The 24,029-nt window shown below is 41.2% G+C and overlaps 1 protein-coding gene across 3 annotated transcripts in view; it reads right to left on the bottom strand.

Annotated features, from left to right (window-relative positions):
* The window catches only part of NEDD4 (NEDD4 E3 ubiquitin protein ligase), a 121,521-nt gene extending 109,971 nt beyond the window's left edge, over positions 1-11,550 (bottom strand). For 2 of the 3 annotated variants that reach the window (XM_081831111.1, XM_081831109.1), the window contains exon 1: positions 11,394-11,460. Coding sequence is in view for 1 of the 3 variants with exons in the window: in XM_006732030.3 (XP_006732093.2) it covers positions 11,394-11,438 (45 nt within the window). In the remaining 2 variants the exon portion in view is untranslated. Of the gene's footprint in view, positions 1-11,393 lie in introns of all 3 variants that reach the window. The other variant, XM_006732030.3, reaches the window with a different exon arrangement.
* Positions 11,551-24,029: the final 12,479 nt, after the last annotated feature.

Here is a 24,029-nt window from a genome sequence, read left to right on the forward strand (position 1 = left end):
CTTTATAAAAAAGATACCCTGTTTACTTATCCCTGAGATTTTACATGAGTTGGGTTCCCTGTGCCTGGGATAGTCTTCTTTATCCCCTACCCCTTCATCGTTAAAATCCTGTATCATCTGAGCAGCCATTTAAAATGTATTAATATTATTTAAAGACAGAAAATAATTATCATGTTAACTAGAAAAATCAGGATGCAGAATGATATCTATTCTATGATAACTCTGTAAAAATGTATGTTGATGGATAAAGATTAGAAGGAAATATGCAACAGTGATATAACTATTTTAAAAAATGAAATAAAATAATGAGATGATAGGGGCACCTGGCTGGCTCTGTCAGTTGAGCACCTGACTCTCAGTTTTGGCTCAGGTCATGATCTCAGGGTCCTGAGATGGAACTCAGCACCAGGCTCAGCACTTAGCAGGGAGTCTGCTTTAGATTCTCTCTCCCTCTCCCTCTGCCCCTCCCCCTGCTCTCTCTCAAATAAATAAATAAATCTTTTAAAAAATAAAATAATGAGATGATAAAGGTTTTTGTTTTCCTTCTTAAACTTTTCATAAATTTTAAACTGTAGGGTGCCTGGGTGGCTCAGTCAGTTAAGCGTCTGCCTTTGGTTCAGGTCACGCTCCCAGGGTCCTGGGATCGAGCCCTGCATCAGGCTCCCTGCTCAGCAGGACGCCTGCTTCTCCCTCTCCCTCTGCTGTTCGCTCTCTCTCTCTCACTCTCTGTCAAATAAATAAATAAAATCTTTTTATAAATTTTTTAAAGTGTAGTTTTCTTTTAAAGGCTTGTCCTTCCTTCAAAGTCCAAATGCTATCTTTTCTAAAAGCCTTCATAGTTGAAACGAATTCTCCCCTTTCACCGTTAAAGGCCCATTTTTATAGCACTTATCACATACGGTCTCATATCTGAGGAGATAACGATGTGTCTTTCTCCACTATTAAAATTGTGAGATTTTGAAGTTCAAGAAGTTTATCTTTTCATTATCTTTGTATTCTCTGTGGAACCCAGCAGAATACTTGGCACAAAGCAGGGGCTGACAAATTCTTGATTAACCACAAAGCTTTCTGAAGTAGCCAAAAGTAGGAATAAGGCACTTTATGGAAAGCAAGGAAAAGTCTACACAAACAGTGAGCCCAGAACACTGGCTGCCAGATCTATTGCCACCAAACAGAAGATTGGAAGACTTCTCTCTGAGGAAACTGAGTGATGCAAGGGGGGAGAGGAACCAAATATTATAAATATTTATACATGAGAGTCCCACTGGGAAATGATAGGTTCAGATAAACCTATCTCGAAACACTCCAGTCAATAGTACCTGCCCACTATATAGAGGACGTATGTCAGCAAATGAGGGAATAAATTGGGAAAGAGGAAGACAAGAGATTAAAAAACAGTGGCTCCAACGCAGAAAAGAAATCAAGAGAATTCTCACAAGGATGGCAAATGGAAGCCTGCAGGTGACAGCTCCACAGCAGGTGTAGAGTTCGAGCAGTTCAGCTGGAAGTGACGTAGCAAGAGGCTGTCTCCAACAAGAATGAAGAAAAGGGAATGGATACATTGAGTAGTTTTAAAGCTCTGTCAGACAGTTTGCAAATTTGTGACAAGTATATAGAAAACTAAAGTGAGAAAATGTGCAATAGTTATAAACATGGCATAAGGGTTCTGATGTGAATGATACTGTATTCACATAATGCAATAATATAAATACAGCATATTTATTTTAAAAACTACTAGAGTGGAAAGGAAGGATGTATTTTTGTCTCTTTTTTTGCAACATATGTTATATAATTTATGGTGATCGTATTTTCAAAACTAAAAATTTGAACCTGTGGACTACCAGCAGTTTTGTTCCTCTGGTGTGTAAATTTACTTGCAACATTTTATAAAAATGTAAATGCTAGATCACCCTTACTGGAAAATACATGAAATGAGGACTGTCCCAGTAAAGGTGGAGTATATGACTACTATAGATTTGCTTTCATGGTCAAATCTCCTTCCCAGTGTTTGGCAGAAATAACCACGATAAACTAGAATACTCACACTCCTTAGATTTAGGGCCAGCTGTGGTTCTCAAAGTGTATTCCCTGGACCAGTGGTATGAGCACCACACGGGAATTTATCAGAAACACATTTTCAGGCCCCATACCTACTGAATCAGACGCTCTGTGGCGGGGTCCCTAGCCTGTGTTTGAACAAACTCTCCAGGTGATTCCAATGAACACTGAAGTTGAGACCCACAGGCAAAGAGCATGAAGGTAAGAAAGGGAAGTGCTATAGTTAATGCAGTTGTGGGACTATTCCCCTTCTAGAAAACTATAACTTTATTCAATCAGAACTACATAATCTCCGGGCGCCTGGGTGGCTCAGTCGGTTAAGCGACTGCCTTCGGCTCAGGTCGTGATCCTGGAGTCCCTGGATCGAGTCCCACATCGGGCTCCCTGCTCAGCGGGGGGTCTGCTTCTGCCTCTGACCCTCCCCCCTCTCATGTGCTCGCTCTCTCTCATTCTGTCTCAAATAAAAAAAACAAAAAAAACTACATAATCTCCAAAAAAGATCAGCTCATCATCACTTCACATTTTAACACTACTCTTAAATGTGATAGCACCATATATGCTTCTTTATACATGAAATGCCTCTGGAAATGTACCCCCCAAGCTCATAACCTGTATTTGTGGAAAAGATGTTTTCATAAGATTTGTAGATGAATGTTCACATTGGTTTATTCATAGTAGCCAAAAGCTGGAAACAATAGAAGTGTCTGTCAAAAGGAGAATGGATAAACATCTGGTATATTCATACAATGGAATACTACTCAGCAATAAAAAGAATGAGTTGCTTATACAAACAACCACATGGGTGACTGAAAAACATTACGTTAGACAAAAGGAGCCAGATACAAAAGAATACATAGTGTATGATCCCATTTATATGAAGTTCCAGGACAGGCCAAACTAAGCATGGTGATAAAAGGTTGGCTCTGGAGAGTGAAGTGGGAAGTTGACTGAAAGAGGGCCCAAGGGGACATTCTGGAGTGATGGAAATATTCTTTTTTCTTTTTTTTTTTTTTTAAGATTTTATTTATTTGAGAGAGAGAGAGTGAGCATGAGCAGGGTAGAGGCAGAGGAAGAGGGAGAAGCAGGCTCTCCGCTGAGCAGGTAGCCCCATGTGGGGCTCGATCCCAGGATCCTGGGATCAGGACCTGAGCCGAAGGCAGCCGCTTAACCAACTGAGCCACCCAGGCGCCCCTGGAGTGATGGAAATATTCTATATCTTAATTGAGTTGTGTGTTACACGTGTTGTTGAAAAGCACTGTACATCAAAGTGTACATTTAAAAACCTGCATTTCACTGTTTACAAATTTTACTCCACTCCCCCTCCCCCCCACAAAAAAGAAGAAAAGAAAAATAAAGACATTATCAGGCAAAAACAAAAACGGAGGACGTTTATTACCAGCAAACACTAAAAAATCTTCTACAGGATGTACTTCAGGCAGAAAAAAGTGATCCTAGATGGAAAGCCAGAGATGTGACAAGAAATGAATAACAAGTAGAGAAAAAGTTAAATATCCGAGGAGCAAACAGTAACTATAAAAAAAAATATTAGTGATGATGATGATGTGTGTGTGTGTGTGTGTGTGCATGTGTCCACACATGTGTTTGGTGAGTTTCCCTCGCCTGCCTGCCCGGGCTCTGCTCTTCTCTCCTCTCCACACTTATCTCCTGACACCACCATTCTAGTCTTCTTCACATTCCTCTCCATCTTATCTTCTGCACGTGCAGTTAGCTCTGTTTACCTGGAAGGCTTTTTGCCCCACTCCTCACCTGGCTAACTCCCATTCATCCTTAGGTTCAGATTAAAGGTGACTTCCTCAGCCTTTCCTCATACTCTCTCCCCTCCTTCATACCATACAAGATGAATTCATCTTTCCTGTTATATACTTTTATCTCACCTTCCTTTTCCTTCACATTTATAAAATGTTTGTGTTGATTATGTATTTACTGTCCTTCTCTTCCTGTAGGCTATAAATTCAGTGAGGTCTGTCATTCATCATTATCACCTCATGGCCTGATCCAAATGCCTTACACATAGTAACTGTTCAACAAATATTTAAGCAAATACAGAATTCAAGTACTTCAGAGGTCCACCTAAAAGCTATTAACAAAAAAAGACAGAAAATGTGGAAGAACATAAGAATGGTTACAAGTTAATCCTGCACATGTTACATTTGTGACCTTCCTGAGAAAAGAGTCTCTTCTGTTAAATTCTTCTATTGAGGCAACTATTTGCTGTAGGACAGTGGAAAGACCAACTCTTTGGCATTAAAGAAATCTGAGATTCAAGCCCAGATCTGCCACCTAATAGGACCAAGACCTTGAGCAAAACACAATCTCACATACCTTATCTGGAAAATGGAGATAACACTATCTACTTCTGCAAAACTGTTTCGATGACTACAACTAAAGTATGAGAACATGTGACCTGGTGCTGGGAATATAGCAGGCATTCAATTAAAGGCAGCTCTGATTATATTCAGGCTGACCCTTTTACCTTAAAGAGAATATTATCATGAAAGCATCTTTATGCACTGACATGATTGGTCATATTCATTGCCACAGCACATCTCATATGGGGGGCAGCCAAATGTTTGGGTCAGGCCATGGGGTTATGATGTTGCACTACGGACATTTATTCCTCAAGACTTCAGAAAAATCTTATCAAAACCTTTTTTCATCTGTTTGGGCTGTGTCTTTCTCCCTGCATTTCTTCTTCCTGTCTTCTCCACTCATTTATCCTCTTAACTTTGACAGGGATTAGCAAGGGAGCCAGACTAAGTAGAGAGAGGTCAGTAATACTGATGGCCACAGAATTCAGTAGGCAGTGGGTTTAGCAATTCAAACCAGCAGTCTTACATTCTCTCGGAACTACAGAATATTCTTAATACCAGACACAGTTAGGGAATGGGAGAATCAGCTGATGTAAATATCCTGCTCTGACAGATGTCAAATACCTACTATGCTAGATCACTGACAGTGACAAAGCCAGAAGTCTATCCTAGTCAAATCTGATTTTTCTATACCCCTGTTTATCCTAAAGGATTTATTTACGGGTGCCTTCCAGCTCCAAGATCCTATTCCTATATGATAGAGGAATTGCTAATAGTTAACTGTAAACAAAAATATATATACGTACAGTCCCTTCTAATCTCTTCCTGGTGCAAAGGAGTCAATGTCAGGCCCAACTCAGGCAGGGCTTGGGGGGAGGAGGAGTCTCATGGAGGTGCATGGTCAGCATGCTCCCTAGCCTGGGGCACTAGAGGAAAAGGACGGTACCATACAGAGATGCATCAGTAGGTGGCCACTGGCAGGGGGCACATGGGACTCTGTGCCACAGCAATATTCCTACTAAAGCTGAAAGTGGCAGACACAGGAGATGCCTGCGTGCTGGGGAAATCAGTGACACCAAAAACATGAGTAAAGAGACTGGGCACATAAGTGAATACAATGAGAATAATAAAAGTCAGAATTTTTACTGGTAGAGAAAGTACTTATTATGGCTGGAAAGAACCCTGAGGCATTAGATTTGAATTCGAGAAACTGATATGAATTAATGATTTTTAAATACATGTATACAGATTGATAGAGACATAGGTATACATTTATGTGTGTACATACACATACACACACATATTTCTTAACTGTTTGCTGAAATGGTTGAAGGGCAATGACATTCAATAGTAATGAGCACACTGAGCACCCAGATCTTGGCTTCTAAAGGCATTTTCTCCTAAATGGCACCAGTGTTCCGAGGAGGAATGGCTGGTTCCAGACAGTGGTGGGCCAGGCAAAATACAAGAGGAGTCTGGAACATCTTCTGCTAGAAAGTCATGGAGGGTTCAAAGAAGGACAGGGACTTGTCACAATGAACTAGGAACCCCCCTGAAAGGGTTTCCACTGACCAAACTGATCATTGGAGCAACAAAATAGTTAATGATAGTAAATAATTACAACCCATTGAACAAGGTGGAATTCTACACATCCATGCTGATATAAATAAATAAATGAAGGAGAAAGGGAAAGCTCTTCTTACACAGAATGCCAATTAATAAAGATGGAAATTAAAAAAATAGCGGTGTCTGATTCAGGTGGAAGTCATCAATGAATGCTAAAAGTACTGGATGGAAATCTGATGAATGAAGGATAGGCTACTGGCATAAACTCTGAAGATGTCCCCACAAAATATGAATCAGTTATGCATGGGGAAAAATGACATTACTAAAAGAAACCTGGCAGACACCAAAATGATCAAGTGAGCAAGGTTATCACCGACAGTGACGGGACAAATCAATATCATGCACCCTCCTCATGGGAGACACTGAGAAGAATGCAGCAGCATCTCCATGATTCCTCCCAAAAAAGCATGACTGTGACATGGCCCTGAGGAAGCAATACACAGACCCAGGCTGGGGAACATCCTACAAGTTGTACGGCCTGTACTGTCTATCAAGGAACTGATACAGATTAGAACAGACCGCAAAGCCATGACAAGTACATGCAACCTATGCTCCTAAGGGGGCTCTTGGACCAGAAAGGAAAAAGAGAAATTATTAGAACACCCGGCAAAGATCGATGGGCTCTGCACTGCGGAGGGTAGGGTTGAATCAGTGCTGATTTTCTGGCTTAGAGGACTGGACAGCTGTTATGTAGGAAAGTGTTTCTGTTGGGGTGCCTGGATGGCTCGGTCGTTAAGCGTCTGCCTTCGGCTCAGGTCATGATCCCAGGGTCCTGGGACAGAGTTCCGCATCAGACTCTCTGTCTGCTTCTCCCTCTGTCCCTTACCCTGCTCATGCTCTCTTTCACTCTCTCACATAAATAAATAAAATCTTTTTTAAAAAGTGTTCTTATTTTAGGAAAATACACACTAAAATATTTAGAGGTGACAGGCATTGGGTCTGCAGCTGCCTTCAAATGGTTTAGAAAAAGACTAATGAGGGGCACCTGGGTGGCCCAGTAAGTTAAGTGCCCGACTCTTGATTTCGGCTCAGGTCACGAACTCAGGGTCATGAGATCAAGCCCCGTGTCAGGCTCAGCACTCAGCACAGAATGCACTTGAGATTCTCTCTCTCCCTCTGCCTCTACCCCTCCCCCTGCTCATATATGCATGCTCTCTCTCTCTCTCTCTGAAATAAATAAATAAATCTTTTAAAAGAAGAACAGAAAAAGACTAATGAAAATGGCAAAAAGGATTATGGAGCAGTTGTGGTGAAATGTCAACAGCAGGAGAACCTGCGTGAGGAGGATCTGGAGTTCTTTGCACTGTACTTCCAACTTTTCTGTTGGTTTTAAAACAACTAAAAAGTAAACTGCTACAAAATAAATTCTATTTATCCACTTCTTTGGTCCCATGGAAACCCATGAAAAATAGGATGCTGCTGGAATTAAGGAGTTGCAAAAAAGGAGCAATGGCAAAATCAATGCATGAAAAGTATGGGATAGATACTCACACAGCTGCGGCTTAAACGGTGCTTCTCCTCCTTTGCGCGCAAGGAATAAAGGTTTGGCAACTGTGCTCCCAGGCTCGGTATGATGCCTGGGCAGGCCAGGTCTGCTTCCACTTGGCATCAGGGGTCGAGAAGTGTCAGCAGATGCACTTCTTAGTTACCCCGCTGCTTATGCTCTGTTGTCGCTGTTCCCACCAAAGGCATTCATTCTTCTACGTGTACAAACCCTACTACCAAACTGGCAGTGGACACTCTCAACTCTTTCCCTTTCCTTCCTTCTCTACCTTGTTTCAGTCAGGTTTCAGGTGCAGGAAACGGACATCACTCTAGATGTTTTACGAAAAAAGAAGTTAACCCAGGGAACTGGGCGCTTAGAAAATCGCTGGGAAGAGCTGGAGAGGCGGACTGCAGGCTGGGCTTCCCGAGGCCCTGGAAACAGCTCGAACTGGCCCTCCAAGAAAACTGCCACTTCTGCCCCCGTCAGGAAGGCAGAGACTCAGGGGCCACCCCCAGATCTGCTGGCTTTACAAACTTACCCTAGCTAGTCATCAGGAAGCTGCCACCAGCATGAGTTCTGCAACTTCCTAGCAATCCTCACAAAACAAGTTACCAGATACCAAAACACTTCTGCAGGAAAAGGCAATGTCTACATGACTGTGCTTGTCAGAAGAACAAGCCAAAGAAACAAGAACTTATGCTCTGCTTCATATCTACTTTCCAAATCTCAAGCAAGTGTGCCATACTGGGAAACCTATTTGAAAACCCATTTCCAGAATGCTAAGTGCCAGAAAGTATGAGAAACATGGTGTTTGGCTTTCCAACCTCTGCCTAACCCAGAAGTCCACTGAAAGGGGGCTGGAAGGGATGCTGAATTCCAGTGTCCGTAACTACCACACGCCTCCTCACCAAAGGTTGGTGGGAATTAGCCTCTATTGCTAATCCCAAGAGACTGTCAGAGCAACTCTGGTATAATTTATAGTCACTACTTCCTTAGTTTGTTATGCTTTAATGACAAAATTCTGCACATGAAGCCAGGACCATCTCTCACTAAAAGACATTTGTATGTGGAATAAGAGCTAAAACTCATTGAAAAGTGATAGAGAGGAATTATGGTCTAAACTTCGGCCTACTTCAATGAGCAACTAATATGTTCATACAGTGTGACGCAGTGGTAAAAAAAAAAAAATTGGTTAAATTATAATTCTCCAAGTATCTTCTACCCCATGTCTGTTCATTTTTCTTCTTGTTTCAGTTTCAAACTTAAAATGAGAATCATCACTTTTTGCTGCAATAGAAAAGCTACCTTGTCATCAACAGCAGAGGGCTGCCTCTTCCTAACTAGTCTATGAATTCTAGAAAATAACAATGTTTTCTTCTAAAAAAAAAAAAAAAAAGTGAGGGGGAGGCTTCTTCTAAGCCCTCTTTTACTTTTGATGGACCAGAAAATAAATGACAAATAAGAGTGATGAGATGGCAACCTCTACAAGAAAACAAATGATTTTTATCTTTCCCACCAGACTGTGAGCTCCTCACAAAACAGGCAGGGACTGTTTTTTCTCTTTCTATCCCTGGTGACCAGCACACTGCATGACACAGAACAGACAGTTAATAAATGTCTGTTGAATGAATAACCCAGGGGAAGAAGTGGAAGACAACACTCCATCATCATGTCTCTTATCATCCGATCTCACTCTTTTCTTCAATGTGGACAAAGTAGACAGAGGGAGCTGCAAGGAACTTTGAGTCATGGGACTGACAACTGGATCCCCATCATGCAAACAGAGCGGGCCCCACACCATGAAACTTCCTAGAAATACAAATCCCTCAGGATGCAAGTTCAGGAACACCTCATTTCAAAGGGTGGAGTTTCTGGCCTTTAGCCCCAATAGCTTACTGACCACCCACTAACTGCCATAATTCGTTTTATTTCAGCTGGAAGAAGGGTGATGTGAGAAGCAGGTAACAGAAAACAGAGAACCTGGCCCAAAGAGAGAAGAGTGAATGATGCCTTTGGCAATATTCTATGCTCAACTGGCTTTGCTGGAAGGGAATGAGATGAGAAATCTGGAAATCAGGATCTACCTCTGAGTAATAACAACAAAAACGAAAGAAAGTCCAAGGCCAGCCTGACTGGGTTGGATGTCAGCTTAAGGTTATCTGCATTGAGGGCGCCTGGGTGGCTCAGTTGGTTAAGCGACTGCCTTCGGCTCAGGTCATGATCCTGGAGTCCTGGGATCGAGTCCCGCATCGGGCTCCCTGCTCAGCAGGGAGTCTGCTTCTCCCTCTGACCCTCCCCCCTCTCATGCTCGCTTTACCTCATTCTCTCTCTCTCAAATAAATAAATAAAATCTTAAAAAAAAAAAAAAGGTTATCTGCATTGAACAGCTTATGGTAGCAAAGCCAGGGAGACCTGGCGGATAAGAAGAAAGCGATCACAGGTTCAACACCACACTATTTTCCTCTGATCTCTTCTGCTGGACAGTAATGGATGTTAGCAGGAATATCATCTTTGGCCATAACATACTGACTGTTGTTTCTGAGGGTCTACCAAGCTGCCACCATTTTTCCACCACCACTTTGCTTCTCTTCTGGTAGCAATAACTAAGAAATTATATTCTGATCTATCACAATTATCCTCAAAACAGTCTGAGATACTTGCCTGCATAAACAAGTTGCCCACTATTTATATACAAAGAACTGTCAAGATAAATGTAAAAGACATTTTGTAAAAGACATTTGAAGATACCAAGTTACTAAGAGAAGGAACTATTCCAACACGGTCAGAAGATAAATTAAATTTACGGTGATGTATTAACAGTTAATTGGGTCCAATCTTGATAACAAGTACATGTGACAGTTTAGCCAGTCAACAAGAATGCTTAAATTTGATTTTTTTTCCCCAACCTGAACGAGTCACTGTTAAATTAGATAGCTTTTCATCTCCCACCCATTCCCATTTTTGAGACACTCATCAAGAATTTAGGGAAGCCACATCTCATTTAAAACGGAACAACTCTTTCCAAATGGCCTCATTTTTACTGTCAGGCATAACCAGCCTAAGTTATTTTGCTGAGAAGAGACGGCTTTGCCTTCTTAAATCATGGAACTTAATTTTCAAAGTGAATAGCTGTGGGAAGTTCTTTAAAGTATTTATACTTTTTCGGCTTTATTTTTTAAATGTCACTGAAGACCAGTGAAACATAGCACGAACTTGCCACACTTGACCCTTGTTGCTAACCCTGAGTTGGAAAATCTATCTGCCTGCTTTCCCATCGCCCTCTCCAGTTACGGGGTTAAAAACGACTTCAGGTGGAAAAAAAAAAAAAAAATCAAAACAGCTAATGACAATTCACTTGGAACTCTTCACGTCAAAGTCCACGAAGTGAAGTCCAGCGGGCCCGTGCCAGAGCAGGCTCATCAACAGCCGGGATGCCGATCTCCGGGGAAATCCGCCCCACCCCCCGAGCTCCCGCACCCTCGGCGGGGGGGGTGGCAGGAAGACGCCGGCGGGCGATGCGCGTCCCCCCGGCGCACTCACGCCTCTCGCTGCCTAGGGCCCCTCCTCGGCACTTCCTGAAGGAAACTGACAAGGAAGGCGGCGGCTCCGGGCGGACAGGGGAGTGGAGTCCACAGGCTGGCGAAGAAAATGCCGCTCGCTAAAGCAAGCACCCCCCCCACCCGCCAAACACACACACACACGCGCGCGCGCGCGCGCCGGGCCGCCCCAGATCCCCACGGCGCCTTGCGCGCTCCCGGAGCTCGAGCGGCGGTAGTGGGGGCTGACAGCCGACCCTCTGGCCGCCGCCGCCTCCTCCCGTCCGGCTGACGAGCAGCGAGAAGGGAAGCCCGCCCCGCAGCCCCACGGCCCCCGCAGCCCCACGGCCCCCGCACCTCGTCCTCCGGGAGGCCGAACACCTCCACCGCGCAAGTTGCCATTTCCGAACGGTTCCAGCAAACCGGACGCGCTCGCCCCCGCCCAGGAGTGGGAACAGTAGTGAGGAGGAGGAGGAGGTGGAGGAGGAGAAGAGGGAGGAGGCGGGAGGAGGTGGAGGAAGAGGGGGCGGTGCTGCCCCAGCGGCCGCAGCGCCTCCCCGGGCCAGTGGGCGCTAGCGGCACTAGGAAGCGCGGCGGGAAAGGGCCGGCGGCGCGCGTGCTGGGGCGCAGCGGTGGGGGCGCGCGCAGTGGGGAGAGCGTGCGTGGGGGACTCATGTAGGAGGCGGGCGCGTGGCGGGGCTCTGGGCGTAGGGAGTGCGCGTGGCGGGGGCGCGCCGTCTGCTCCCGCGCGGGGAAGTTAACTAACGCGTCCCCCTGGGAGAGCGGTACAGCCCCACGCATCGAGTCGAGCAAGCCGAGGAAGCCGTGGAGGCTCGGGAACGTCAGCCCTTCCCTTGGGAAACAAAGCTTCGGTTTTCCCCAGCAACAAGTCCCACTCAGATCCGCTCCAGAGCTCGGCCTCTTACTAGACGCCTGGGATCAGGAGCTTCACCACGAGCTAAAGATCAGAGCCCTTTCTTGTCGGTTAGGGCTGCCGATTCCAATAGAAGCTGGACCTTGGGACCTCGTGGGGAAAAGCCCAGCCTGAGTGAGGCAGCAAATGGGGAGGCCTGAAGGGATCCCACCATTCTTGGACTCGGGATCTGAAATTCTCTCCTTGTGATTTTTAAACACTGTGCCAATTCATAAGCCATTTCCTGTCGTATGGTCTATCTTTAAAGCCTATCCATAAAGTCCGGCCTCCAGGCTTAACCCTCCAAACCTGCTTAGCTAAACCTTGAACTGCAGCACCACAAAACGTAGCGAAGGGGGAAAATGCAACGAACTAGGACCTCCTGTGCTGTGGAATAATCGTGCTTATTTTATAGTCATGTCTGCTGGATTTTGTAGCTCCCTAATCACAGGAAGACTTTGGTGTTGAATAACTGATCTAACAAGGGTAACATGAAAGATACTTTAGTGTTGGTTATTTCTAAGGCATACCAAAAAAAAAAAAGTCTCGTTTGAAAGTTCTCCTTTAATCCTTCCTCACTCTTAATATCTGCTGGTGCCGCTCCTCTAACACTAAATTTTTGAGATCTTTAAGGTTCATTTTTTTCCTCCTTCCCCTCTAAACCCCCCTGGACCTCATCCATTGCCACTGGCATGGTTTCAGCTACAATCCTCGTAGAGATTCAGACTAAGAGCTCAATAGCGCAAGATATGTTACTATTTAATTTTCTGTAACTGAACTTAGCTTCTTGTCTGCTCAAGTGGTAGAAAACTTAGTCCTAATCAGTTCACTGTTCTTCCTTAACCCTCGTTTTGCTGTTGATTCTACACTCTAGCAGGCGGTGGTAGTGCTAGGCCATCTCAGGGATGGAGGGCATGGCACATACCTCATCTCTCCAAGCTGGCATTAGTAGAAACATTTTCCTTCCCACTGGTCTCTAATGGTAGATATCTGTACCCATTAGAATTACGCTTGGCTGTTAGTAATAGTAACCCAAACTAACAGAATTTAGGGATAGATGTTATTTTGTTCTCTTACATAAGAGTCCAGAGGTAGGTAGGCCAGGGTAAATAAGGCTCCTTGGCTCCACAAAGGCATCAGAAATTCAGGCACTGTAAAGCAGGGTGCTTTGCCATTTATAGATGTGATCCCTATGCTCTTAGTCCAGGGAGTGCCTCAGGCTCCAATCATTACATCCCTGCTCCAGGCAACAAGACAGATGAAGGAATCAAGAAGGGAGTTCAGGTCTCATGCTTTTCTCTTAAGAAAGGCTCACAGAGTCTTCTACTTAAAGTCATAGAACAGAACTGAGTCACATAGCTGTATCTAAATATGGGGTAGGCTGGCAAATACAGACTTTTCTGGGCACCCTTGTTGGCGTTCTGTTACTAGGGAGGAAAGGAACGGATGGGGTGGGGGGAGACTAGCCATGTCTGTCCTAGCATCTTTGCCCTCTGGCATTCAGGGAGAAATCTGCACTCCCAATCTGTTTCTGGTCTTCAGGCCACAGAATTTTAGGCTCAAAGATGAAAACCGGTTCAGGGCCTCTGACGTCTCATCTGCTGCTGGCCCTCTGCATCATTCTGCGGCTGCTGAGACTAGGTGCCTATCTCCAGCCTGCTCTGGGTACTCAAGCTTTGCATCGCTTCTCCAGTATTGCTGCCATTCCACTCTGGTATGCAGTGGGGATGACGGGCATGTCTTTAAAGCCTTCGATGTAAAACTGTACCCAGGATATAGGTCATCTCTGCTCTTGGATTCTACACATCTAGGGATTTGTCATTCTCCAATCTTGAGAGAAACACCCAAGCCCTAGAAAGGTGTTCTTCTTGGAGATAGTCACTGTGTCCTGTATTATCCAATAAAACTTTGTTGTGAAGGAATTCTTCTGTATCTGCACTACCAATATGGTAGCCAGTAGCTTACTTGGTTATTGAGCACTTAAAATGTGGCTAATACAACTGAGGAATAATTTTATAGTTAACTTAAATTTAAATACTTACTTGTGGTTAGTGACTGCCGTTATTACACAGCACAGAAAATGTGTCCAAAATGTGTCCAGACAGGTCCCAAATTGTAGAAATTTTTTAAAATTAAATTTTGAGTACATACAAAAAGTTAAAAAATGTATACGGTAAAAAAAAATGTATACAGTATGAAGAATAAAAATGAACACTAATGTACTCATCACCCACTGTAAGAAAAGGAACATTACCAACAACTTTTTGTATCTTTTGTGTCCTTTCCTGCCCCCACCAAGAGATAACCACCATTCTGAATTCTATGTTTACTGTTCTTGTGTTTTTTAAAGCAGCTGGGTGTGTATTCCTAAATAATACATTGTTCATTTTTGTGTCTTTGACCTTTATATAAGTGGAATCATAAAGTGACTTGCATTTTCCTACTACACTATTTGTGAGATTAATTCATGCTGAATGTTGTAGTAAATTTATTTTCACTGCTGTGTTATATGCCATTGAATGACTCTATCACATTAATTACTCTTCTGTTGTCTGACATTGGGAGAACAGGGTTTTTTGTTTTCTTCTTAATTTGTTAAAAAAACTCTTATTATATGATTTAGCTGTTTCAAATGTTTGTAGCACATTGTTTAGATAAATGACATTGTGTCCCTGAAATTTAATGATGGTTCAAAATTTCTGTATCACTTGGGGGGCATAGAGCTAAGTTGGTACTGTGACTCTTGATCTTGGAGTCATGAGTTCAAGCCCCACACTGGGCATAGAGATTACTTAAAAAAAAAATTGGTATCAGTTGAGATAAATGAAGCATCAGATTACTAAGCTTCTCCCAAATGTTTATTACGCTCAAGGACAAAATGATCAATTTGTGTTTCTGGTGTTAAAAGACTGACCCCATTATGCTTTCTTTTTTTAATGAAATAAATTCTAAACGTTTTCTCTCACTGAAACCCGAATACAGCATAGTGCTTCTTGTTTTAACTTTCTCTTTCATGCCATTTAAAGAAGTTTGAACTTTACACTTCAGCAGTGAGAGGCAGTGCTTCCTTTTTTTACTGACAGTTTTTTCTTTTGTTTCATTTTGTTTTGCTTTTACACATAATGCTGCTATAGAGTCTTGTTTATAAAGTCTTTTATGAAACATCTTGTTATGCAAGAACATAATGAAGTAATGATGGGGACATGTCAAAAGGACACAGAAGCCAGCTAAAGGAGGCTCCTATTGCCAAAAATGGACTAATTTGAGCAAAATAAATTATGATAGCAACAGGTTATAATCCAATGAATAAATCTGATACTGTAAACTCATACTGATGTAAATTATACTAAATGAGTAAATTCAGAGTTTGACAAGTGACATTTTTACAGAGTTTGATGTATCTTTCCACAAAATACTTATTAATTACATAGGGGGAAAGGCTGAACAATAGCACCATAATCAAGTATTCAAAGTGACAATCTGTAATGCGGGCAGATCAAAATCTTAAATCTGCTAGGATGTGTTGACCTCAGTGCTATACCTGCCAAACTAGAGTCTAATCATGATAAAGCATCAGACAAATTCAAATTAAGGGACATACTATAAAATAACTGGCCTGTAATTTTCAAAAGTGCAAAGACATAGAAGTCAAAGAAGTCTGAGGAACTATTGCAGAGATTAAAGAGACTAATTGTATTAGGGCTCTCCAGAAAAAAAGAACCAATAAGGTGTGTATGTGTGTATATATATACTTAATGAGATATATGAAAGAAATTTACCATAAGGCATTGGCTCATGCAGTTGTGAAGGTTTGCAAGTCCAAAACGTGCGGTGTGGCCCAGCAGCAGAAGCTGATGGATAAAGTCCAAAGGCTGTCTGCTGGAGAATTCCTGCTTGCTTAGGGGAGAATAGTCTTTTTATTCTATTCAGGCCTTCAGTTGACTGGGTGAAGCCCACTCACACTATTAAGGGCAACCTGCTTTACCCAAAGTTCACCAATTTAAATGTAAATCTTTTCCAAAAACACCCTCCAAGTTGACACATAAAAGTGACCATCACAGACGTGCAAAAAAAGGCACCTCATGATTCTGAACTCTATTGCTATAAAAGACATTACTGAGTCATTTGCTGAAATGTGAATGTTTCTGAGGATGAGGTGGTTGTAATGCATGTTAATTACTGGGTTCTGATGACTACATTGTGGTTATGTAGATGAGAATGACCTTGTTTGTAAGATGTACACACTAAAGTATTAGGAGGTTGATGGGCAGCAAGTCAACAAAATACTCTTCAAAGGATCAAGAAAAACATTTCTTTATACCTTCAACTTTTCTGTAAGTTTGAGATTGTTTAAGATTTTAAAAAAGGAAATTATGCTGGTTAAAAATACATAAAGGTCTCTAATAAAAGGAACTAGCGCTCTTTGGAGAAATGCTTGATTCTAGTACTGGGGCAAGAAAGGTACAAGATGAGCCTGGAGCAGCTTTTTGTGCCAGAAAGTAAGGAAGTGCTGAAAAAAAAAAAATCAAACCCACAATGATGGGGGTATGTCAGAGATCTCCCAATGGCCAAAGCTGGAACAATTTGAGCAACAAAATAAAGTAGTATTGAATTATATCCGAAGTATAAAATAAATATACACAAGTCCATATTGATATAATTAAGTGATTAAATAAATAAGGGAGAAGACACAGGTTTTGTGTAGAATTCCAAATAATTTATGTAGATTCTAAAGGAGGGAGAGCATAACCCCACTGCCACATGTGGGCTAAGCTTAGCATCTTTCTCCCAAACAGGACAATATGGAAAAGGGGGGGAAAGTTGAAAAACCTGACAAACACAAGCTCAGCCAGGTGATCAAGGTCAACATCAATAGTGATGTTGATAGCATGTACCCTTGATATGGTGTGATGAACATGGCACTTTACCTCAGTGAGACCAAAGACTTAGAAGCCCAGTCTAGTCGGGAGAAAAACATGACAATCGGCAAATGCCTGATCAGTATTCCTCAAAGCTGTCAAGGTCCATCAAAAACAAGGGAAGTCACAGCCATGAAGGGCATAAAGAGACAGGATAACCAAATGTAATAATATAATGTGGTATCGTGAGTAAGATTCTGGAACAGAAAAAAGGGCATTAGGTAAAAACTAAGAAAATCTGAATAAAGTGCAAAGTTTAGTTAATAACAATGGATCAATATTTATTTATTAATTGTAACAAACGTACCATAGTAACATAAGATGTTGATAACAGGGGAAACTGGAATGTAGGGTATATAAGAACTCTCTGTACTACCTTCACAAATTCTTTTTATAAACTTAAACTATGTTTAAAAAATGACTTTATTTAAAAAATAAAGAAATGAGTAAGTAGATCTAAAAGTCTTCCAAAAGTTTTCCAATTTTTACCACTATGGTCTTGCACATATTTTGCTGTATTTATTTCAACATACTTTATATTTTTCCTTGTTATTATAAGGATAGTGTCTTTTTAAAACTATTACATATCCTAAACAGATTATCACTGGGTATACAGAAATACAACTGAGTTTTCTATACTTATTTTGGTATTCAACAAATTTCCTGAAGTTCATCATGTCTAAAATACTTCATTTCTCTTTCATGTAGACATTTGTTAACATCTTTGAATTCTGTTTCTTCCATTCTAACCTCTTGCATTTCTTTTTCTTATCTGATGTCCTAATACTTGGATAGACATGGTGATAACAGATATAATTGACATGACATGATACTTACTGTAGGGTTTTGGTTTTTGTTTTCCTTTTTTGGTTTTGTTTTGTTTTGTTTGCTATCTTTTCTTTGGTGAAGAAATTCACTTCTATTCCTAATTCAATAATAAGATTACTGGTCATAAATGGACACTGGATTTTATTTAACAATGTCTTCTGTACCTCTTGGGATAATCTTATTTTCTTTAAGTTTTTTTGTGTGTTAAATTTTGGTAAGTTATGGTAATTATGGTAAATTTTAGGTATAATGATGTCGTCTTTTCAGATTTCAACTTAATCAAATGATTACTTTTCTTTTTTCCCCATTGTCTCATGAGTACCAGGAACTTGCATAGGGTCATGGCAATGGAGGAGGGTGTCTGGTTTCTTCCTCCTATATTGGAATATATAGCAGTCATTAGTTTACCTGCCATCCTCTGGTTTTTGTCCCATCTCTAAGGGCTCTTCTTGTTCACTGGCCCTCTCTTTTCCACCTCTTTTAGCATTGTGGAAACTTCCAAATGCTATTCCCCTACTGCTGTGGAGACAGAAATCTGAGCGGTCTGGACTCCAGCCCACTGTCAAATCACACCATCCAGTCATTTCTACTACAGCTACTGACTCTAGGCAATGTCAGTGGGAGAACTATCTGGGGTTTCCCGTCTCATGGGGCTCCTGACAAGAAGTGGGGCACACCACATTTTCTCATAGAGCTCCTCCATTATTAGGGAATTCTAGAATTGCCTCCCACTGATAGCTCAGCAGCGAGGATGTAAGCAGGCAGCAGGGTCCTTTCTCAGAGACATTCATCTATACATTGTTGTCACCACTAACTCTCTTCAGAGTAGGAAAACCCGCCGCTTCATCATCATTGCTTCTACCTAAATCGGTTCTAAGGGCATCCACTGTGGCTCTTGGTAGTCAAAATGTAGGCTTTTGAGGCTCAAAAAACTTTTTTTCTCAACCTATTTTCTCTACTGGGAGATTCAAAGCTCTATTTTGAAACTTAGAAACTGAGCACTGACTCATCTCTCTTTTCATTTCTGTAGTAACAGCCCTCCCCAAGGGCAGTAAATACAGAAGGCACTCACTGCTGCCTGGGTGTGGGGAGAGCAAGGGAGCCAGGATATTCCAGGGATAATACATAGTTATCAACAATAGAATTTCATAATAATACTGTGCCACAGTTTCCACACCCTTAGCTCTTTTGTAAGCTTCACACACGCATTTCTCACTAGCTGCATCTGCCTGAATGTCATGAAAAAATCTCAAATTTAATAGATCCCAAACTCAACTTGTTTTTGTCCTATATTCTCCATCTCTGGAAATGGCATTACTAAATCCAGTCACAAAGGCTGGAAATTTCTCAGTATCCCCAAATTCTTACCCCTCACTACTCACCGCCCCCTCTGCCATCAAGTTGTTATACAGTAGAAATTCTTCTCCCCTCAACATCAGAGGGTTTTCCCCCCATCTTATTGGTATCTATGACTAATGTCAGTGTACCACCCACCATTCTCTGATTATTGGCCCAGACATGTAGGTAACCCTTTGTCTTTCTCGAGCTACCCTGTGTCTTAAGAGACAAAAGTTTGTGTGCAAGTAGTTCATTTTCAGACATGCTGTCAAGCAGTGATGTCCCAGAGTAAGCTCCTGCTGGCTCCCAAGGACCAACTGTGCACATCTCTATCCAGCTGTAGATTCATGATGTCATGTTGGTAGCTTAAAATTAACCACAGGATGAGGGGACACCTGGGAGGCTCAGTTCATTAAGTGTCTGACTTTGGCTCAGGTCATGGTCCCAGGGTCCTGGGATCGAGGCCTGCATCAGGCTCCCTGCTCAGCCTGGAGTCTGTTTGTCCCTCTCCCCCATGCCCCTCCCTCTGCCCTTGCTTTCTCTTTCTCTCTCAAATAAATAAATAAATAAATAAATAAATAAATAAATAAAATCCTTAAAAATATAAAATTAACCACAGGATGAGTATTTACACCACAGAAACTGGTCAACAGTATAAATGAGGGTAATTTTTTTTTTCCTGGAGAGGCCAGTTATTAAATGTTTACCAGCCTACTACTGATCATAGGGAACATGAGTGAGGGCCTGAGAAGACAATACAGGGAAGGGGGTAAAACCAATGCAATGGCTTTTGAGTTGCTGAGTTTGATTAATATTGCTGAGTTGATTTGGGGCTCTCACTAAGGACCCCTGAAGAGTCGGGTAGAATGCACCTCAGAATTGTCCTCCCAAGAAAGGAGTATATATGCCCTGGTTGCCATCCCCTAGCAGACAGGGTTTGCCTCATGGGCTGTTAACGCTCTTATTTCCAGATTTGCTTGTGCGTAGAATGGGTGAGTAAGTTCTTTCAGGCGGCAGTGAAATCTAAGTGCAGAAAGCACGTGATACGCTAAACAACTGAAGTGGATTGCTGTCTGATGACATCTCTACACAGCTGGTTGCTGCGGCAAGGACTGAAGTAAAGGTTAGGCAAGAGGATACGAGGCACAGTGCAAGAGGAATCCAACACAAGGGTTAGTAGGATAAACTGCAGCTCCCACTGCAGTAACTGGGCTCCGGGCATTAATTAATATTCATCATCTTTCTCCTAAACCACCCAGTCTGGATTTCCCCCACCCTTGGCCAGCACTTCAGTAAGTCTGGGTTGTTGCCTGGTGGTGACTCAGATTTTTGTCCCCAAGGGATATGAGACATCAGATTGTATTAACCTTATTGGGATGTGGTTGCTATAATAGCCCATCATTGGACATGCAGGTACCAAGACTGGCCCCAGTGAACCCCCTGAGTTCCACATATACTCTTTCTTATCTTCCTTGTGTAGCCAAAACTAGCTCCTCACAATAATCAGTCAATCCCTCTGCCCCCTATCAATATGGTAGCTCTTTTATTTTATTATGGGTCCACTAGCATGAGAAGCTCAAAATGACTAAGTGATAATCATAATTTCAGTTATAGTTGGACCCTTACTGTATCTCCTAGAAGAAGCATTACCCTACCCCACTTCAGGAACTAGGGCTTCTAATCTTGTGAGAAGAGTCTAGCCTACTTCTACTCCTTGGGTCACAGATCTGGAGTCTAGCTATTAGAACTACAACACTGTATGTGAGCCATCTTACTGCCCATTGTCGTAATGTCCACAGGTCTCTGCTCTTTCAGACCCCTAACATTCTTATAAATATAGTTTTATGATAATATCTACTATTGTCATCCCTGTGCTACAGAAGATAGCCAGTGAGCTCAAAGTTGTCAGTAGCCCCCTCACCAGTATTGTTTTCTGATTGCACAGGATTCAATTCTTCAATAGATAAGCCGTATCTACACCATTAATACTGTGCACTTTGACCAAATGCAATTGTTTGTTTTTACCACCAAATATAAAAATAACACCCAATGTTAGTTAATTAATCATGTTTGAGTGATAAAATGAAAAGGGGACTTAGAAAAAAATATCAGTAACTACTACAATTATATGGTCTTTATACAATGACTTGAACTTTTACTTAAAATGAGTAGCATTTAGGATTTTAAATGATATTTGCCTGAATTATTAAAAAGATAGAAAGGTAATGATTTGAATTACAAAATGTTTCATATTAGTCCCTGGAAAATAAAAGACATTGTATTTGTCAGTTCTATTACCCTAACTGTTCTTAAATCTGAATTAGAGAATTTATCTATAAAAGTGATTTTGAGGGATGGCTGGGTGGCTCAGTTGGTTAAGCGTCTGACTCTTGATTTCAGCTCAGGTCATGATCTCAGGGTTGTGACATAGACCTAGGCTCTGTGGTGGGTGTGGAGCCTGCTTAAGATTCTCTCTCTCCTCTCCCTCTGCCCCTCCCCCACTCTCTCTCTCTCTCTCTCTCAAAAAAAAGACTGATTGTGAATTAAACCTATAAGAAATTGCTTTTATTTTATTTATAATATGTAGAGTAAAAGTATTACAAATGAGAATCTCTATGCTATTATTTGAAATTATTCAAATGTGTGAATAAAAATAACATTACCTCCATAAAAGACCAAGAAGACAAGTTGGCAAGCAACTAGAAGCACAATATTTTATTTAAAAAGTGAAAATTATCCTATCAATAATGTAGTGTGTGTTTGTGTGTGTGTATGTGTACATATGTAATTTTGTCTTCTTTATTTAAATGCCACATTTCTGAGACAAAGAAGTCACTTCTAAGTTACACTGATGGCCTCAAATGTCTACACCATTGAATAAACTGTCTTCAAATTTTCTTACCAAATATAGATTAAAATCCCAGTTTTTTTTATTAAGGGATGGTAAGTGAAATGGCTTGAGGGTTTTGCAGAAAACCACTTATAAATTAAGTTAAAGGTCTTATCTACCTTCACAGACTTGTTTAGGTTTTGGTTGAAGAGACTCAAGTGCAGGTAAATAATTTGCAAGCAATTTGCTAAATAAATTTGTTGCATTTCAATTCTTCCTCCTTCTCTTGCCTCATGCTTGAGACCAAAAATAAAGTCACTTCTTCTAAGAAGAATATTTTTGAGATCAAAACACTATAGCTGTCTAGAATACAGTGAAAGTACAAAAACAAAACAAAACAAAACAAAACTTGGATCTCTAATTGGAAATACTTATAAAATAACAGAATTTTAGAATAGGCAGGCATGTCCCTGATTGCATTTAACACCAGGTGTTAAATGATGGACACCGTTTTGAAGGACAAAAACTGTTTATTGCAGAATCAATACAAAAATAGTGACTATAAAAGTAATGGTCTTTTTTCCCCTGTGTTCCACATTGAGCTTTTTGGGTCAATCTTATGTATAGAAATATATCCCCTTTTTATGGGAAAAATTCATAGGAAATAATGAGAAATTTTAACAAATTAATATCACTAGAGGACTAGTTTAAGTAAATTATGGTATATTGATACTCTGTATTTCCATAAGTATAAATGTAGGCAAAACTATGGATTATAAGACAAAATGTTGAAGGTGAAAAAAAGCAAGTTGTGGAAAAACGTATACTGTTTACTGTCCAATTAGTTTTGCACACATCAAACATAACAGTGGTTACTTCTGGCATGGAGGGGAGGATACTGGGATTTGGCGATTTGGTCAACGGGGCTTTAGCCTTGTCTATAATATATTAATTTTTTTAAAGAAGAAATTTTAATTTACTTCTTATATTATAAAGAATTAGTTAAAACATGATAAATTGAGATAGTGAATAGAAAATATTAACTATACAGTGCCATGTTAATATAAGGTTTTAATAAGAAGTATAAAATATTAGATAAGATTTGGTGTAAGGAGAAAAAGATAAAGCATTTAACCAAAATTACTCCTGATTTTTATTTGATGATAGTATTGCAAGAAAATAGTTTTAGAATTACTAAAAAACAGAGGGCTTTTTAGGATAGCTTAAAATTCTTACTGAAATGAGTAACCAAAATACTGCTTCATTATGGCCCTAGGACAGTGCCACTTAAAAAGAAGGAAGCAAGAGAGGACTATTTATTTATTTATTTAGACGGCAGGGCATGGGTGGGGGGCACTGGGGAGGAGAGGAAGAGAGAGAGTCCCCAGCAGGCTCCACACCCAGCCCTGAGTCCCCCCTGGGGCTCAATCTCACGACCCTGAGATCGTAACGTGAGCCGAAATCAAGAGTCAGAGGCCTAGGACTGAGGCACCCAGGCATCCCAAAAGAGGAGTATTTAAATGAAAACTATTGCAAAGTATATATCATTTGTTTTTCACTGGATCTTCCTTTGGAAAACTTCCATTACTCCCACTTCATATAATTCTGAAAGACTGCCAATCACAAGTTTCCACATTCCATACAGGGATGAGAATGTGGTCCAGGCTAGGTCAACCAAACTCTCTCCTGGGAATTTAAATTTTAGATATAGAATCTAATAAATGACAGACAACCTAATAAAATACTTAAATACTTCACAAAGTATTTAAAATACTTCAACAGGCACTTCACAATGAAGGATATCTAGGGACGCCTGGCTGGCTCAGTTGGTTAAGCAGCCAACTCTTGATTTTGGCTCAGGTCATGATCTCAGGATCCTGGGATCGAACCCACTTAAGGATTCGCTCTCCCTCTGCCCCTGCCCTGACTCGTGTTCTCTCTAAAATAAATAAATAAATCTTTTTTAAAAAAATCCATTAAAAAAAGGATATCTAAGTAAGTATTCAAAGAGCATATGAAAAGAAGGTGCACAATGTCATTAGTAATCAAGGAAATGCACACAATGAGACAACACTATTCACTCACCAGAAAGGGTAATAATTATTAAACACACAACCAAGTGTTGGCATGATGTGGAGCAATTGCAACTCTTCTCCTCTACTGGT

Source organism: Leptonychotes weddellii, chromosome 9, assembly GCF_054177405.1.
Source record: "Leptonychotes weddellii isolate Sample4059 chromosome 9, ASM5417740v2, whole genome shotgun sequence".
In the NCBI taxonomy this organism is placed as follows: Eukaryota; Metazoa; Chordata; class Mammalia; order Carnivora; family Phocidae; genus Leptonychotes; species Leptonychotes weddellii.